General features: G+C 37.1%; 1 protein-coding gene and 1 long non-coding RNA gene across 3 annotated transcripts in view; one reads left to right on the top strand and one right to left on the bottom strand.

Annotated features, from left to right (window-relative positions):
* Nucleotides 1-19,595, bottom strand: part of LOC121427206 (elongation factor 1-alpha-like) — a 74,552-nt gene that overhangs the window by 21,880 nt on the left and 33,077 nt on the right. For both annotated transcript variants that reach the window (XM_041623482.1, XM_041623483.1), the window contains exon 5: nt 13,544-13,703. In XM_041623482.1, coding sequence (XP_041479416.1) covers nt 13,544-13,703 — 160 coding nt within the window. The remainder of the gene's footprint in view (nt 1-13,543; nt 13,704-19,595) is intronic.
* Nucleotides 1,201-7,838, top strand: LOC121427207. Its single transcript, XR_005971680.1, has 4 exons — nt 1,201-1,509; nt 2,763-2,909; nt 3,874-3,998; nt 5,361-7,838. It is a non-coding gene; the product is annotated as an uncharacterized LOC121427207 (long non-coding RNA).

A 19,595-nucleotide genomic window follows, 5' to 3' on the forward strand; every position in this document is an offset into this window, starting at 1 on the left:
GAGAAAATAAATTGAGTGAAATTTGTCTCCATGTAAACTGCTTACATGCTGGATATAACTTTCTCCAGATATCTAACAATAAGTATTGTTTTTTAACTTTAAGATATAATCATCTGCATGCACCATATCAAATTCCCTGTGTGTCTAATTTTTTGTTTTGAGCATAATTCCAATCTCCACCAAAAATCATTTTCTCATTTGGATTTTCAAAGTTTTTAATCAAACTCATAAAATTTGTATAAAAGGAACCCTTTTCAGATCGTTTGGTGGGTGCATAAATGTTAATACAATTAAAAGATTCACCTTGACATGTGAAAGACAAATTTAGTATTCTACCATCTCCTTTAGCTTTGCTACATATGTTTTCAATATGAAGATTATTTTTAATCAGAACTGCAACCCCTTTTGAATGGTTCGTTCCATGATTAAAATAACATTGACCTTTCCATTCATTTCTAAATTTAGGTTCTAGATCACTTGTCCAGTACGTTTCTTGTAAAAACACGATATCACTTTTTTGTTGATTTAACCAAAGAAAAATCTTACTTCGCTTCAGATGATCCCGAAGCCCTCTCACATTCAAGGATATAAAGTGCACTAAAGCACCGATCATTAAAAGTAGAGAATAAGATCAACTTTGTCCAAGAACGTATTCAAAATCTATTTGATTTTATTTGATCCCTTTCGCCTTCTTTTTGAGGGTTTTTTACCTTTCGAAACAGCCTTAGGAACTTCAGATGAAGATGATGTTGAAGGTGAGTCAACTTCGCTTTCGCTGCTGCTTACTTGTGCTTCTAAGTCCTTAATCAACTGCCTTCTTTGTAGTCGCTGCTCTCGGTTGTTGGAGATCGCTCCGTCTGATGCGTACATGAGACCTTTCGTTTTCTGTGACGTGCCATGTGGACGTACGAGATTAAGGAAATTTGGGAGCACTGCGCATGCGCGAAGTAATCTGTGACGAGCCTTCTCGTCCACTGACCAAATCTGTGACTCGTATTTGAGGGTTTTGACGTTCGGTGTCATAGTGCTCGAACGAGCGCTAGTTCGTACATGATGACGTCATCCCAGCTTGGCAAAAATGAATGAAGCCGCATCAACACTCGAGTTTCGTTGATTCAGCAGGGCTGGTAAACTGCAAATTACTGCTTGTTACCAGCTTTTCCATTACATTTAGTGTGTCATGTTTTCAGACACTACATGTCGTCACCGTTTTTACGAACCGGCCTGGGAGCCAAAATCGATGAAAAAATATAAAATGACTTTTTTCAGTATTTCGACTCAATAGTCAAATATCTTTTATTTCACAAATTTGTAGGTCTTAAAACCATTTCGTTACGTCATTTTTGACGTCATGAGACGCTCTGGGTTCATGAGAATGGACGAATGCCGTTTTTACGAACCGGCTTGATACGCGCGCCGCAGCTAGCTCGCCGACTCGCATCGTCTGTTTGCTGAAACTTCGTTTTTACGATCTGGCCTGAGGCGTCAGCTTGTTCAAACTTGCATCAGGTAAGTTGTTTATTTTTCTTATTTAAAAAGGAAACATTTGGAGAAAAATAGCTGGTAGTTATCTTTTAATACTTGTGATCAAAATCAAACAATTTTCTGTTTAAAAATCATCAAAATAAGACGAAAATTAAACCACTTAAATAACTGACATTAAGTTTTTTTATAGTCCAGCCCCATGCGTACTAATCTGTGTTACTATTAAGCAGTAACGGTAGAATATGTGTCTACAGAGCTAGGCCTAGATCTACTTAGTCAGGAGACTTCTAAAGAGTAAGCCCATGTTAGTGAATGATTTTTACTCTTTAGAAGTCTCCTGACTAAGTAAGATCTACTTGCTGTTAGAATTATGCTGATCTAGACTCGATAGACATCGACCTCTAGTCAGGGCTGCCAACATCGGATAAATACTAAAATAGTTTAGAGTGAGACTCCCATAGGCCAATGATATATTTTGGGGTCAAAATGAGTGAGATCAATAGAAACACATGCAAATGAACTAAATTTGAGAGTGAGAAAAGACCAAAATGAGTGAGTCTCACTCTAAATGAGTGAGAGTTTGCAGCCCTGGAACAGGAGATCCTGCGTCCAGAACTGAACCTTATGTAACCTTATGTAGGCCTATGTATTATTAACTGGCAATGATTCACACTAGATCTAGGCTACTCCACTCTGTAGGATAATAAATTCTAGGGAACATTGCCAGAAAAAAAGCTGGCAGTGGTAGTAGATCTACATGTAGATTCTCGAACTTTAAGTTAAATCTAACAGTTAACATGGTTAAGTTAGACCTATTCACACTCAAGCACCGAGATATTTCATCAAAATTTTCACTTTAGATATAATTTGTGATAGATCTATCTAGACAGTCTAGACATTAACTAGATCTAATTTCACTCAAAAAAGTGCAGAACTAAAAAGAGAGAAAAAATTAAAGTCACTAGTCGTAGATTTAGAGATCTAAGTTAGACAGCTTACCCCGCCACAAGCTGTGTCGCCACTCGCCAACACAGTGTGTTACCGCGGGTGAATTCATCGACCCGTTCATGTGCTATTGTCACCTATGAGGTCCGTACATGTATATTCGGACCCCATTGGTACTTGGAGTGGGATAGTAGGCCTAAAGTTGTGCCTAACTGTCATTATTAGTCTAATGTGAGATCTACAGACTAAAGTTAGATAGCAAAGGAATAAATATATCTTCTAAATGCTAAGAGTTTAGGCCTAAATGCTTATAAATACTCTTTGTATTTCAGCTGAAAACTGTTGCTTTCAGGTAGACCAATGGGTGTCTCATCAAACCATACCTTCGACAGTTAATTCGCCGTTCATTGTTTGGTGATTTCCAGAGCTGTTGCCTGATTTTAAGAGTGAACAGATTCTTACCTCTTCAAACGCATCTGGTGAGTATTTCATCAACAAAGATTTGGCTATTGTCTTTACTTCCACATCAATATGGGAGAATTGACATTGTACAATGTCCAAATTACACTTGGGGGAGGGGGGGTAGGGGTTTGAAAGGAAAATAATGTAAATTTCCTTTTGGAATAGAATTCAAACTCTCACTCGAAGAAATAACAGACTTGTTTTTGAACATTTTTTGTATGTTTATCTGTGATAATGCTTAGCACCTTTTTCCTTAGCCCTGTTCAGTTTCACACTGCATTGCTTAGCACTACAATAATCAGGCTAAACCTGCTTTTTAGCAGGGCTAGATAGTACAATATTCTTTACCATGCTAGCCTTCTTTCATAAAATGCAGTGGGAAACCAAAGTGGGCTAAGCTTAACCCCGGGGAATTGGTGGTGCTAAGGCCCCTCTTAGCCCCACCAATCTCCTCGTTTTTTTGTAGTATGCTATATAAAAAACATGTTTCTCTATCCGCTTTATAGTAGAGAGAAATATGTATAAAAATATAAACAAAAATAAGCCTGTTTAAGGCATGACTTATAAATTGATCATGCAAAGAAAAACATTTGCCAGTTACTTATCAATACTATATGGGAATAACAGTTCCTCTGATTACAAAATAAGTCCTCGTTCTTTGTAAAAGTAATCAATTGTATCCATTGTCGCACTGAAATCAAACAGCACCAATACCACTTCTGAGCTTTAGCATGAGCTGCCTTCCAGCACTCAGTGTATTCCTGCCGGGTACCCATTCGCCTCACCTGGATTGAGTGCAGCACAATGTGGGTTAATTTCTTGCTGAAGAAAAACATGCAATGGCTGGGATTCAAACCCATGACCTTCTGGTTGAGAGACGAGAGTCCGAATCACTACACCCCCAATGTTCCATGACTAAGTAATATTAGAAAGTTGCTGAAAAGTTGTCAAATTTTGTTTTTTTTTCATATTTCTTTTCAGTGGTGGACTGTTACTTTCTATTCCAATTGTTCATTCTACTGGGGACGAGATGCTCAGTGTCTGACTGTCTGGTGAAGGGCTACTACTGAAATTCCATAAATTGAAGCAATCCAGGAGTGAAAGATGTAAGTGATTTTATTTTGTACTCATTTGTGTTGATCAAGATTTTCTAAATTTGAGAACCATTAAACTAATCTTCACCAGAAGGATGTTGGCCGATTGGATGAAATCTGAACTGCTGTACTTTGGCAAAAGGAAGCAAGTTACAAAAGTATTATTTGTTGGAAATGAGCAACGTGTGTTGGTCATTTACATGGGCATCCATGCAATTTAACAGCATATTTTCTTCAATATCTTTCCATAGAACAATCATTTCTTCCCCAAATTTTGCCTGAATGTGCAGCATACAAAGGGTGTTTCAGAAACAACAATAACTCAAATTTGACTGATGTGTCACTTACTTCCTTTTGCCAAAGTTGGGCAGTGTAGTTTTCATAAGAAGTGGTAAGTACATGTATGTAGGTCATCCTGGAACACATGAAGATGGAAGAAGTGAAAGATTTAAAAGAGGGTCTTTTAGAACATCACACTGTATAGGGGAATAATGGCGGATTCTGAACAAATGTCTGTGGTGCATAATCAAGCTCTATTAAGTGTGAATAGCCCAGGCCAGCCCGAGGAATCATTCATGCAAGTATTGATATTAAGTTTGAAGTTGTAGTCAACATATTGCAAAAATGAATCTTTGAAATATTTTGTATTGACCTCAATTATCAAATGATGACAAAGGAATGAAGAATGATGGACGGAAGGTTTGGAATGGTTTGGAATGGTTATATTTACCTTATTTTTTGATATAGAAATGTTAGTCTCCACACTTTATATACCGAATGTATATTAAGTTCCCCCTTCCCCCCAAAAAAGTGGCTTTCATTAATGTTTATATATAGGTCTAAGTACCTTTTGATAATAGAACATATCTATCTCTATTTGATTATCAGTAAAAATTTACAAACTTGATTTGTCAAGCTGTTCAGCTTATAAGGCAAAAAGAACAGTAAGTAGTAAAATAGAATTTAAAAAATTATTCATAATTATATTCAATTGTCAATTTATCAATATTGGCAACTTTGCTTGCATCCAAATTGAGCAAAACAAGTATTCTCCATTTTCATTACTATGCAAAATGGCGTAAATTAAATGCTGCAGAAATGGAAACCCCAAGCTCTCCCAAGGAAAGTACACAGACTTAATGACCCTCTGCATTGGTGAAACAGCAGTCATTGCTCATCCTGAATATCAGGCCTTCTATCGTATGCTGCCACACTAAGCACCTCAACTTGCTTAATGAGTTATGATTTTTAATGTAACTTTGAAATAATATATGTGTAGATAATGTTTTAATGACACATTGCACTGTATTGCTCTAAACAAGTAAATTCAATAATCTTTTGTTTCTTTCTTTTTTTTTGCTTACTCAATTGCAGGTTTCAGAGATTTTTGGAGACTCCACTTTTGAAGATGAAGGAAAATCACGATCTCTTCTGATAAAGGTATACATTTCTTGTGGTTTGACTGAACTTGTTTTCCTTTGGGATATTGATAGAGAGATCTCAAGACAGTAAACATCAGTCTTCACAATAACTCTGATATTGTATTTACTGTCAAGAACATGTGATAACTACTCTTGTTGCTTCAGAGACCAAAGCTCAAAACACAATATATCAGTTCTTATTTGGACTGGTATATTGTATTGTCTGTAAAGAGCACGTGATATGGTCTAAAATGTTTTCATGGCAGAGAAGGACAGTTAGGTAGACCAAAGCTCAAAACAGAATACATGTATAACAGATTAACTGTGAATTTCTGTCAAGGGCAATTGGTAAATTCTTGTTGCATTTAGAGACCAAGAAGGACACTTTAGGTAGACCAAAGCTCAAAACAGAATACATGTATAACAGATTGCCTGTGAGATGGTATTTTCTGTCAAGGGCAATTGGTAAATTCTTTTTGCATTTAGACACCAAGAAGGACACTTTAGGTAGACCAAAGCTCAAAACAATACATGTACAACAGATTAACTGTGAGATTGTATTTTCTGTCAAGACTGTAAGAAGTATTTTTTTGTCCAGAGCAAGTGTACAAATTTGTTAAATTTAGCAAATATGAAAGACTCCGATATTTAAACAATAGCTTAGATCAGAATACATATGTTGTTAGAAAGACTGTCAAAATGCAGTTTGCTTGAAGTGTGGGTTTTTGTTTTAACCTAATATGATGAAATAGCTACTTGATTTCCTAAACTGGTTTATGTTCTCATTTAGGAATAAATGTCACAATTGCATATGTGTGTTGGGAAAAAATTCATGCAAATATTTTTATCGCATGTTTCTTTTCACAACAAATTTTGAAACTCAGGTTATGAAATAAGTGTCATTTTTACAATTAAAGTTTTGCAGACACAACTTGCTACAGATCTGATTTTTCTTGTCATATTTTATTTGCAATCAAATCCACTGCAGTACAATTAACAGTCTTGATGTTGCTTGATTTTATTTATGGTGCTTTGAACAGATCGTAATATATTCATGCTTGAAATTCTATATATTATCCTCTGCCATGTACTTGCCAAATAGTATAATGACTACTCACGATCCGTCTTTCAAGACTAGTTTGCAATTCATGAAATATTTTCATTTGTTTTTATTTGTTAAACTCTGAGATTATCTATTATTGTTTTGTATTTATTTAAAAAAAAGTGTTGTTTGTTAGAAATGAGATTATGACCCTTTGGGTTTCATGTATTAATGGTCAGTTTAAATTTAAATTGGTGTACACGTCTGAAAGATTCTAAACTGGTTATTAAAAAGACATTTTTTCAATATGGAACCACTTTGGAACTTGATTTGAAAACAAAATAGAATAATGGGCATGCAAATCTTTCTGCTAAACTTATAATTTTGAACAGACACTGTAACATTACAACACACACAAAAGAAAATGGCAGTAAGAGGCAAGAGATTTTTTAGATTACACAGAACATGGTGAGAACATTCTAGGACACCATCATGCATTTGTGTATTATGTACAATTTACTGTACATAGTGTGATCAATTTACTGTACATAGTGATGCATGGAGTTTGATTTATTTTTAAAAATGGTTAATGTTTTAAAATTAGTGTTTAATGTTTAAAAATGTTCAACTGGAAGCTTAGTAATAATATGTGTTCATAAAATGGTTTATCTTTCACCTTCTTAAGTGAGTTTACAAAATAAATGGAAATGATTGTTGCCATTTTTGTATTTGAATAATCAAACCTGCAGTCGATTATTAAGATATTCATTAAACAGAAGAAAATAAACTTTTATCCAGGTAAGAGAAATAAAATCATAAATGTTTATACTGTATGCAAATAATAAAAGTGCATTTTGATAATATAGACTTATAAAACAAATTTATTGAAAAACAGGTTTTCAAATGCAGTACGCTGTCATACGTTGTACATTCAAATATGTACACAGATATATCCTTGTGTCAATGGCAATGAGGGTGATAATGTGGGGTGTTTTTCTTTGTTAGGCAGGGGCATTTTTAATCTAATTGATAAGATGTGTGTTTTATGTTTATATGAAGTGCTTCTTTTAATTTTCTTATAAGAATCTCAGTTATAAAACTTAACCAAATTGGTGTAATTTCCTGAAGTACATTTAATGTAAAGTTGGTATATAGGAGACTGATGAATTAGTTAATGTTAAAGAAAATGAAGATGTACTTTTATATGTCTCATTGTGGATGTTGACATGGTTTTTGTAAATGCAGGTATATTATCTACATGTATATGAATTTTTAATGAGTATTTTCATTGTGTATCCTTTCTAACATTTGATATAATTGAAACAAATTTCTATGATCTTGTGTTGTCTATGTTTGGAATTTCAATTAAAGGTGTATTTTCATCTTTTATTCAAATGTTTTAGAATTTACTTGAATTTTCCTAATAGTAAATTTAGAAAGAAAAAAGGATAGTTTAGTTGTTATGCATCACCAAAAGAGAGGGTGAATGAAATGGAGAGGGACACAGCAGTCAGGAAAAAGAGAGGGGATGATTATGAATAAGGTGATAAAGAGAGGGCAAATGAACAGGTAGAGGGGTTGAGGAGGTAAAGAGGGGGCTATGAAGAGGAAGAGAGTTGTCCTGAAACAAAGGTTGACAGATGGATCAAGGGATATCAGGAAAAGAGGAAAGAGGGTGAGGGATAGGAAAAGACTGGGGTTATACAGGAGAAGAGGAGGGGAGCAGAAAACACAGGAATTGGGATGGGGAGTGATTGACCGTCGGGACAGAAAAGGAAAGACTGGAATGAGAAAAAAAGAGGGGTGATAGAAATGATTCATGAGAGAATGGAAGAGAAGGATGTGAATAGGTGAGGAGAAAAGGGAGAAAACATCTACAGAGTCGAGAAAGGGGCATCTAAGTAAAGAGAGAAGAGCTACTGTCATGACTGTAGGGAATAAACAAAAATTGGGAGAAATTAGCGGGGGGGGTAGAGTTCTGAATTGAAATTAAGTTGAGATATAGGATATGCAGATGGAAGGCAGAGCACAAAGGAACTCGTGTATATAATGCAGAATATGGAAAGGGTGATGGACATTTTGTCCAGGAATGGAACCATTGGCGGTGAAACGACATTTGCTCCTGCGACAATTGCTCCGGGTTTTATTTATTTAGATATAGGGTTAGGGTAGCAATAGGGTTTTATGTTAGATTTAGGGTTAGGTTTATGATAGGGTAGTGTTAAATCCAGGGTTGAAGTTAGTTATTCGATTAGTGTGTGGAATTTATAGCGGAACAATGTCGCCGGAGCAAATGTCATGGAACCATTTGGTGTACTATTTCAATCCAATTCATATTGGGAATTAAATACAAACAAAACCAGCCCCGGTTATTGGACAATATAGTTCATTTTGTGACAATCACCTGGAATGTATCATCTTCTAGTTAATACCCATCATAGTTGATAATGTACCATAATTATCTCAATTTTATTCTTGCCAATAAGGTTATATTGTACAATAACCGGGGCTGGTTTTGTTTGTATTTAATTCCCAATATGAATTGGATTGAAATAGTACACCGAATAGCCGCAAAAATGAGAAGTAGGTCTAATATTAATTTTAGAAAGGGTATTCAAAACAACGCTTGGCGCGCGCTGCAATCTTTATTACACAAGCATATGACGAGCGCGTACGGTGCGTCGAGCGCGCATCATCCAGGCCGGTTCGTAAAAACGACATTTGTCACATTGCGCTGTGAAGACGCGGCTCCGCACTGTGCGAAGCCAGTTCGTGGTAACGGGCTTCAGTGGGGATTTCAACTTTATCGTTTTTACGAACGGGCTTGGACGAATGAGGCATTATTATTCATTAACAAATGGGTTATATCGATAAAAAATCATATCACATGAATTCTTTGATAGTGTTCTTTCCTGAAATCCAAAATTAACAGATATTATTTACTTTTACCCGATGAAAATAGCGAAGAAACAAAGTATAAACTTTAAACGCATTTATCTCGAAACTCATTCTATCCGCAAAATGGGCCTCCAGGCCGGTTCGTAAAAACGGTGTCGATATATCCGATAGGTAATTGATGTTTTATTTCCAAACAACCGTGTTTTTCGGCTTTTTGCGCAAGAGTGGTTGCACCCATAGTCGCCTCACCGGTTCGTAGCGTGATGCTACGCCTGATTCTCCGGCCAAGCATCGGCCCACGGCCCGCTCGCTATCACACTGGTATATGCTGTGGCGTGGTACGGGTACGTCTGTCAACTTAAATCGAAACTGTTTTCATCAATGTACGAACGTGATACTGAACGAGCGGTGTCACCACTTCCGGTTAACTAGGAATACGTTGCAGTCGCAGACAATCGAAATCTCTCTGAGATGTCTGACGATTTGCAGCTTTACGAGGAGGAAGTGAAGATGTACTCGCGCCACTACGATCGCTTTGCTGTGGTTTTGTCAGGAAATCCGCGAGGCTGGTTTGACGTTTCGCTTCTTTGCCGCTTCGGGGTCGGGAGCACACGCTGTATCCATGGTATCACTAGATACCGCGATATTACGTAACTCATCTATACTTTCGTTGCCAGGGCAAGCACTTTTCATGTGCCCAAACTTATGCCATGGTCACATTTGTTCTACGGCGGCCGTACGGCGAGCCGAAAACAGCCGTTTTAACATTTTTTGTCCAACTACATATCGGTGGTTTGAATCAAAATTGATAAAACGGCTGTTTTCGACTCGCCGTACGGCCGCCGTAGAACAAATGTGACCATGGTATTACTGCACCTTATGCACTTTACTTCACTAATACAGGTGGATGCATGGTGACCAACTTCTAAGCATCTTGAGCATTTCACTTGACCCCTGCTGAATTGCTGTGGTTGGCCATCATGGTAAACTCTACCTGTAAACAGGTTACTGAAGCTCATCTTTCTTGGGAGTGGGTGGGTTGGTGGGGTGATGAAGATGATCCTATCCCCATTCAAACAATTGGTCAGCTGACCGTTGACCCGCAACCTTTGCCGATGAATATCTCCTTTTGTTTCTTGCTTTGTTGCCAAGATCTCTCTTCTGATGACATCATCACTTAAAGAAAGGGGGATATCTTTCACTACAACCCTGGTAAGATGCTCATCCCTCGCCTTTGTAAAAGGATTGACGTCATGGATAGCAACAAAAGATCCACGTAGATCAAGGCCGTTTGAAATCAATGAAACCCTGTCCTCGGATGAGATTAGGTAGATTCTCCTTAGGTGACGAATTTCTTGAATACCTGAGATATTTTCAGGTTCAACGACCTTTACGATACTCTTGTAAAGTTCCTCTCCCGAAAGTGGTTTCTTGTCTACGTTACGGATGTCGGTTGAACGTAGAAATACGGGTTTGGGACCTTGTGGAAGAAATGAAGGGAGTGGCGTAGCTTTCTCCACAAACATCTCGGAAACGGAACAATAATCCAAATTATACTTACAATGTAAATGTCCTATGATATTCCTTTGTAAAAGTCTTTCAATACGACAAAAAAAATGATAATAGCAAAAGTCGATTTCCAACGATTTAAGTTCGAATTGAACGGAGGAGAGAAAAGAGGCGTCGTAACACCTCAAATCGCCCTCTTGATTTTTTTTTTGCTTTATATTTTAGCATTATATAGTAGATTCCGGATGAGGTCCACATCATTGATGTGCTTTTTTTTCTTCCAAATTTCGGGGTGGGGGGCAACTCACTGGGGTCAAATCCCCCCCCCCCCCCCGCCTCCTCCTTGGTGCCGCCACTGGTTTTGGGCGGAGGCCCTAGAACCTCATGACATCTTTTAACGTTGCAGATGGTCATTTTTTATCAAATCGCGGGTACATACACAACACAAATTAACTTCAACGCAGTTGCGGATACTAAACAAAATATTTTGACATGTTTGAAGCATCACAACATAGCAAATGTGATAAAATTTGTAAAAGTAGTCAGCGAGCAAAGCGAGCCAGAAACATTTGGAATTTTAAAATGATTTGAAATAAATTCTAATTATATGATAGTAGCTTCGGACATTTAGCAAAATAAACATTAAAGTGGCTTTTTATGGTAATCTATATAGCCAGCGTAAAGCTTTACTTAGGTTAGGGCATGATATATTATAACTAGCCTTAGGCTAGCCCTTGGCTAGTGATTTTTTGTCCTGATTGCCTGCCATTAGCAGCTGATTATTGCATCAAATTTAGCAAGCTTATAATAGACGCCATCCACCTTTCTTAACGTTCTGTATATTTTTCAATCCTCGGTAGCCCGGCCATGTTATTAAGTTTTTCTCGTTTTTTCTTGTCCCTTTTCTGCATATTCTGATTTTCCAATTTACCTTTAGGCTTACTTCACAATTTTCGTACACAGTGCTAGAAATGGTGCTTAAATTGACCCTTTTCAGATGGGAATATCTAATATTTTCAGGATTTCAGCTCGCGTTTCGCGCTCGCATGATTTATTTTCATGATTTTATTGTTATGCCATTCAGTTTATGATTGCTTTGCAAACTGCACATTGATAAGTATTACTATTGAACTTATTTTTGTGTGTGTGCGTGTGTTAATTAGGTCAAATGAAAAATAGTTTAGGGCTAATTGCCTCACATGCAAGCTTTGCTTTTTTTTTGGCAAGCCCCTCCATTTTACTCTGAAATACAAAAATTATCTGAGGCAGCTTTATTTTTTGATGTTTTTTATCATATATATAGGACTTACTATGTTATATATGATGTTAGGTCTTGTAATATTCTTTACTTTATGTTATGTTTATTACATTATGTACAGTGTGAAACGGAAATCAATGAATTAATTGAAATGAATTGATTTAAGAAATGAAAATGCATTCAGAATGCCGAGATTCTAGGTCTAAACTGGGTCTTAATCTAAAAACGCACGCGCATGTTTATTGAGATATTTTATAGCTTGTTCTTTATTTAAAACGAGCTTAAATTATCCAGTTTCAGATCATAATATCACAAATTTCTGCTCCCGCTTTGCGCTCGCACTATTAATGTAGGAAAATATTCAACTACCATCTTTTTTATGAGTTACTAACATGAATAGATTGTCCCATTTTTAGGACTGAAATCTCTTTTTTCTACCGCTCACGCATGCGTTCGTGTTAATTGTTTAGTCATTTACCAATCCCGTTCATGATTACAAAATTCCGTAAGAATGACAATTTTTTAGGTTGAAATGCCCATTTAATATTTGCTCGCGCTTCGCGCTTTCATTATCTAATTTTGAAATATTTATCGTCTTCATGGTTACCTGCCAACAGTCCCTTTCCGATCAGACCACAACGTATATGAAAAATGTATAGTTACATACGCATCTTGTTCAGGATCACAAACATTGCCCAGAAAGTATGTTCAGTTTCAGGACAAAATACATGACATTTCAAGATTCATGCTTTCTTAGCAATCAGGAAAAAAATCACCACCATTATCTTGTCGGACAAAAATGTTGATGAAACGGCCGAGCCCTGCGGTATAGCGGTTAGCACCCTAGTCCAGACTGGACCTTGTGGTCTCACAGGCCTAATTCATTCCCCATAGACTCATGTGTCAGAAAAAATTGGAACCATTGGGCTTCGAACCTGCAGTAGATGGCAGGTTCGAAGCCCACTGGTTCCAATTTTTTCTGACTTATAATCTTATGATTTTCATTACAGATCGAGCATACCGATCTTATGATTTTCATTACAGATCAAGCATACTGATCTTAAAACTAATAGGAGTAATGCCGAAAATTTGTTAAACAAATTATAATTTCCTCCTATATAGCCTCTTAATTTACAATTATGAATGTTTATCTGCTAGTATTTATCTTTCTCCGACAGACCACCTAATTCGTCCGCATGACGAATTACAATCTAGTTTATTAAAGGATTTTTCTTTGGTTTGTTTTATTTTACATTGGAGATCAGGCTAATTAGCGGAAAAACGTTTGTATGTGTGTTCGTGTGTGTGGAGCGTACCCTTCCAATTATTGTTAATAGAAACCCAATTATTGTTTACGCGGTGATCAACCAGAGACTATCCTATCACATCCAATGCAAGGGATTATATCTACAAGAAACAATGCTCTTACCACTAATTTTGTAGACATCCTGGAGTGGGACTCGAAGAGGCTTAGTTGTTGGTCTTTCTGGCATTAAAATAGAATCTAGCGCCTCGAGGAGGGTATTACCCCGTGCATCAGAGATATTTTTACCACGTTCGGTAAGTTTCCAACCCTGGTACCATGGCATCTGCACAAAATGGTAGAAAGAAAAAGAAAATTCCCATAATATTTTGTAGGATTAATACCTTGGTCACATTTGCTAAACGGCGGCCGTACGGCGAGTCGAAAACAGCCGTTTTAACATTTTTGTATATACTAACTACATTAGTGGTTTGAATTAAAACACGATACCTATGTGCCGCGCAAACTCGAAAATAACATGAATAAGGGGCTTTGCTACTAAATCTTGTCTTAAAACGGGGGTCTCTGGAATGGCTCTTGGATCAACGATTGCTCAAAATGCAATGCTCTGGAACGAACCACAAAACTTAGGGTCTCCGGAACTCACTAGATCGTAGGCGTAATCGTTAGTGGCTATGTAAAAAAAAAAAACGCGCGCGCGTCTTGTTAGATTCATTCATATCGGACAAGCGAAATAGTCCAGTCATTTTATCTTTCACTTGGAACAAATTGCAACATAATTTGTTCCAATGCATAACATTTTTTTTGAGGTCCATAGCAGACTACACTAAAAGTTCCCAAAAATCCAAATAGGGAAAAGTGTTATAATTGTTATTTTTGGTCATATTCGCTCATTTAGTTTTCGTAGCAAACGACGCTAGTGTATACTACGGACTCAGACCCGATTGCAAATCAAATCAATTCCGGACTCGATAGTACTATAAACATTGGCCTCCTCAAACTATCTAGCTATATCATAAATATCACTTAGCAAAGATTTATACTACAAGAACATTGTTACTATTAATATTAAATACATACATTCAGGGTTGCATAAATTCGATTCTGTTTGGACTGTATTATTGTTTAACATGATAAGGTCTAGGCACGGAAACTATCATATGCTAGTCACGTGACGTTGTACAACAATATGATGACATTTTCTGCCTGCTCGATCTCAGAGTTCAAGACAAACATGAAATGTAGCTATTAGACCTGCCCCATCCTATTAACGAAGTCACTCACCCCTTTTCCGTATTTTGCCAATTAATGGGAAATCTGTCAATTTGGAGCCCCTGAAGAGGCAAAGCGTCGATGTGCTAACAATTTGTTATATGTAGCTGATAGAAAAGGCCTTCTCTTTCATCTCCATGTGGTTTTACAAAATAAAAGTGACTTTACGCTATAGTAGAAACGCCTTTTGCCTCAATGGTGTGCTAAAATTGACTTAGTACTAGGCAAAAACGTGGGGTGACATACAACAGCCACTGAATTAGTAGCGTCGATTTGTCAGCAGTTTGTTACATGTAGCCGATAGACGAAGCCTATTCATCTTTAAGTGGTTTCAAAATTTGATAAAGGTGACTTTACCATATAGCAGAAATGCCTTTTTGCCTGAATAGGGGGGGGGGTAAAAAAACTGCCTGGGATAGGCAAAAAAGGTGGGGAGGCTTCGGGAACCCCTGAGGGGGTAGGCTTTGCTGAGCCAGCACTTCTTTATTATGCAGCTGATAGAGGATAATCTACCTTTTTTTATCTCCAAGTGGTTACGAAACAATGAAAGTGGTTTGCTACAGAGCAAAAACACCGTTTTGCTTCAATGGGGGCTCCAAATTGGCACATTTTCCCATAAATTATAAATTAATATATAGGGAAAATATGGAAAAGGGGTGGGTAAATTCGGCAAACCCCTGAGAGGTAGGCTTTGCTGTGCCAGCACTTCTTTGTATGTAGCTGATAGAGGAAAATCTCATTTTGTTATCTCCAAGTGGTTACAAAACAATAATAGTGGTCTGATGCAATGGGGGAAACGTCTTTTCTTTTACCTCAATGGGGCTCCAAAATGGCGAATTTTCCAAGAAATGCGCAAAATACGCAAAATGGGTGGGGTGATTTCGGCAGCCTCCTGAGGGATGTAGGCTTCAATATGCCAGCACTTCTTTAAACGGAGCAGATAGAGGAAAGGTTACTCTTTCGTTTTCAAGCGTTTTTTAAGCACTGAAAGTGGCTTACACTCTAGCAAAAACACCTTTTTTGCCTCAATGAGGGCTCTGGATTTATAGATTTTTCCATAAATTGGCAAAATATGGAAAAGGGGTGAGTGAGTTTGGCAAACCCCTGAGAGGTAGGCTTTGCTGTGCCAGCACTTCTTTGTATGTAGCTGATAGAGGAAAATCTCATTTTGTTATCTCCAAGTGGTTACAAAACAATAATAGTGGTCTGATGCAATGGGGGAAACGTCTTTTCTTTTACCTCAATGGGGCTCCAAAATGGCGAATTTTCCAAGAAATGCGCAAAATGGGTGGGGTGATTTCGGCAGCCTCCTGAGGGATGTAGGCTTCAATATGCCAGCACTTCTTTAAACGGAGCAGATAGAGGAAAGGTTACTCTTTCGTTTTCAAGCGTTTTTTAAGCACTGAAAGTGGCTTACACTCTAGCAAAAACACCTTTTTTGCCTCAATGAGGGCTCTGGATTTATAGATTTTTCCATAAATTGGCAAAATATGGAAAAGGGGTGAGTGAGTTTGGCAAACCCCGTAGGTGATAGGCTTTGCTGTGTCAGCACTTCTCTATATTCAGCTGATCGAGGAAAATCAAAAGTGGTCTATTGCAAAGGGGAAACACCTTTTGCCTCAATGGGGCTAAAAAAATTGCGAATTTTCAAAGAAATGGGCATAATACAAAAAGGGGTTGGTGACTTCGGCATAACCTCGAGGGGGTAGGATTTGCTGTGCCATAAGTAAAGCCTACTATTTTGCCTCCAAGTGATTTTAAGGCAATAAAAGTAGTTTTTCTCTGTAGCAAAGACACCACTTTGTCACATTGCGGGCTCCAAAAAAAAACGACACTTTTAATAGTTAAGCTATACGGATAAGGGGTACCTTCGACGGGCTATTGCGGGACAATGCTTTAATGTTCTTGAACACTTCCTCTAACTTTGACAAGAGATAACATAAACGTTACTTTAATAATAATGTATACCAATCTAAGTAATATACACCTTTCGATCGCTATACGCACATCACAATGTATTTATGCGTGTTAGTCACACCAACAATGGCTAGGCAAGACCGATTTAATCTATTGTACTCTTTAACGCTAAAAGGGCTGAGGACGGGGGGGGGGCATGATGCCCCCCTATTATGCCCCCCCCCCCCCCCATTTGATCTCGGCCGCCGTTCGTGCGATCTTTTTTGCAGATCTCATCTTTGAAATCAGATTTAATAGTTGCCACAAAGAAAAATTGCAAAAGCCAATTTTTTCCTTATGTATTTCTTTGTTTCTTCATCTTTTGTTTTTCATTGTTTTTAATGGAAATATTACAGACCATTTAACAACTAAACTCAACCCTAAACTACTTAGGCAGACCGATAAGAACGAAATGTAATCACCCTTTTATGAATTTCATCTCCCATAGACTTTGTACACAAAGTATAAAAATGAGCCATTTTCGGCACGACATTGTCTTGTAAAAAGTCACGTGACGTCGCGATCCCGTATGTCGCGAACTTGGTCTCAAAAGTTGCGCAAGACTTAAAAAAAAAGTCATAAAATTTTGCGGCGCTAACTTCTGCGTTTCGGAAATATCGCGCGAAGCGTCGAGGGGGGGCATGAGTCCTTTTAGGGTTAAAGGCATGCCAGCGATCGCGTTGTACTCGACATCAGAGGTGTGACTAAGACACGGAGGATGGTTTTTGGTGTCACTTTATTGCAATATCGAGTAATACATACGGAAGTATTTGCCCTTAATCTAATTAAGCTAAGACTTTAAAACTGTTATTAAGCATATCAATATATTTTTCGTTGATATATTCCCTTTCTTGTCTAATGCTGATATTTTGCATTAGTTGTGGATGCTAATCGTAAAACAGAAAGATATCAACGCAAATGCAAATTTTTGACCGAAAACATTAAAATTTTGGCATAAATTCTCACATTTTTCAACAAATATTAACCGGACAGTTTCGAAAACGACTGTTATCGATTTATTATACAGTGCGTTCCAAAAAAACTATACACTTTTGAAATGGCTGCCAAATAAAAACAAAAAATATATCACGGGGGGGGGTCTTATTTATATGAATAGCCAATAAAGTCAACTTTCAAATGACATCAAAAAGTTGGAAATCGATTCGCGCTTGAGCGAGCAGTGCCCACGGAAACAAAGGGTATGAAAATTAGGCTGGGCCGGAATTAGCTTTCCAATCTATGTCAGTTTTTGAGAGGCAAATCCTTTGGAACTTGCAAAGTTAAGGGCGTTGTGATAAATTAATGATCAACCGTGGCCATTTTGGTTCTATAAGCAAATTTCATTAATTATTAAATTGAATCTAAATGCATGAGTGAACACAAATAACACTTTTTGGGCAGCATTTCAAATTGGAATTCCTTGCCCAACGATTTTAAGGAATCCCCAAGCATCACTATTTTTAAACATAACCTTAAAAAGATGCTTATTTGCCAATACTTTACACAAACAAGTCAATCTACCATATAACTAAACCTACAACAAAAACTACTAAGAATTTTTTTTTACCTCCCTGGATACAACTGGCCTGCCGACCTGTTACCGCACCTGCCATGCTCCTCTTTGCACCTCTAACATGCACCTCTCCTCTCTCCCTGAATTTGCCTATCTGTTTCTCCCTCATTATCACAATTATTGTGACTACATGTATATTATTTTTTATAATTACTATTATCATTTATTCTAATTTGTGACACTCTTTCGTTGTTACCTTTGATATTTTGTATAGCCTCCTTTCAAACTGTCTTCCGTCTCTCTTTTATACTATACAGTGCGTATAAACAGAACGGGACAGTTTTGAAAAGTCTATAAAAAAATTGTTTCAAGTTATGACATCAAAATTTAGATGTTAATAGATGCTCTGAAATCTTATCTTTGAAATGCCATTCAAAATAGATTGATTTTGTTCATGCTTGAGCGATCAGGAGACGTTTTGTCGGGTGTTCAAAAAGAGCCTTGCGCCAAAATGGCAGAAATTAGAAATTCGATGATCAGACTTCTTGCTAATCAGCAGACTTCCTCTTATCCTTTTCATTATCTTTGCCACGAGTTTCGAATTATGCTGTCAAATTTCATTTACAAATTTATTTATTTACTTGTTTTTCATTTAAACTTCTTTACCTCTGAATTGTCCTTCATAAGTAAGAAAAGAAGACTTTTTGTCAACACTAGCAAGAAGATTTGCATTATTTATTGGGAAAGCTTGTAATTATTCAAATCATTTTATTATGTGAAACGTATTATTTTATGGTACATTTAAAACATGAATCCTATTTTCGGGTGGGTATTGATTCCTTGACCAAGTTTAATTATGTGCTTGACAGGACAAACAGGAAAGGATTCATGTCTTTCAATAGCAATGATGTATTAAGGCAATATTTAAGGAGCTAGATATGGCAGATCGGATAAAATGTATCAAAAAGTTGTGAGCGAGCGAGGCGAGCAAGCAATAATTTCCACTCTTTTTATTAAAATATCAAATTTTAAGATCGATTTTGACTTAATATTCAGAAAATAAATCAAAGTTCACTTTTTATCTTTACTTTTATTTCTTTTCCACGGTTTTTTTTTTTTAAAGGGGGAAGCACCCCTCAGCCCTCGCCCATCTGCGTGCCACGTACTGTTCAAAGGCACCATAACCTTTGTAGCACACAATGAAAGGTTTTGAAAAAAAAATACACGCTCTCCCATACTTCGGTTGAATTTTTTATGTTTTTGCTTGAAGGAATATTCAAAGCTAAAAGAGAACATAATAAAAAATAACAGGAATAGAACAATTCAAGCAAATTTACAAATGTGACAATGAATTTTGACCGCATAAATCGAAAATTATGGCAAAGATAATGAAGGGTTAAGAGGAAGTCTGCTGATTAGCAAAAAGTCCGATCATCATATTCATCATTTTATGCCACTTTGGCGCAAGCCTCCTTT

The sequence above is a fragment of the Lytechinus variegatus genome, chromosome 14, assembly GCF_018143015.1.
Source record: "Lytechinus variegatus isolate NC3 chromosome 14, Lvar_3.0, whole genome shotgun sequence".
NCBI lineage: Eukaryota > Metazoa > Echinodermata > Echinoidea > Temnopleuroida > Toxopneustidae > Lytechinus > Lytechinus variegatus.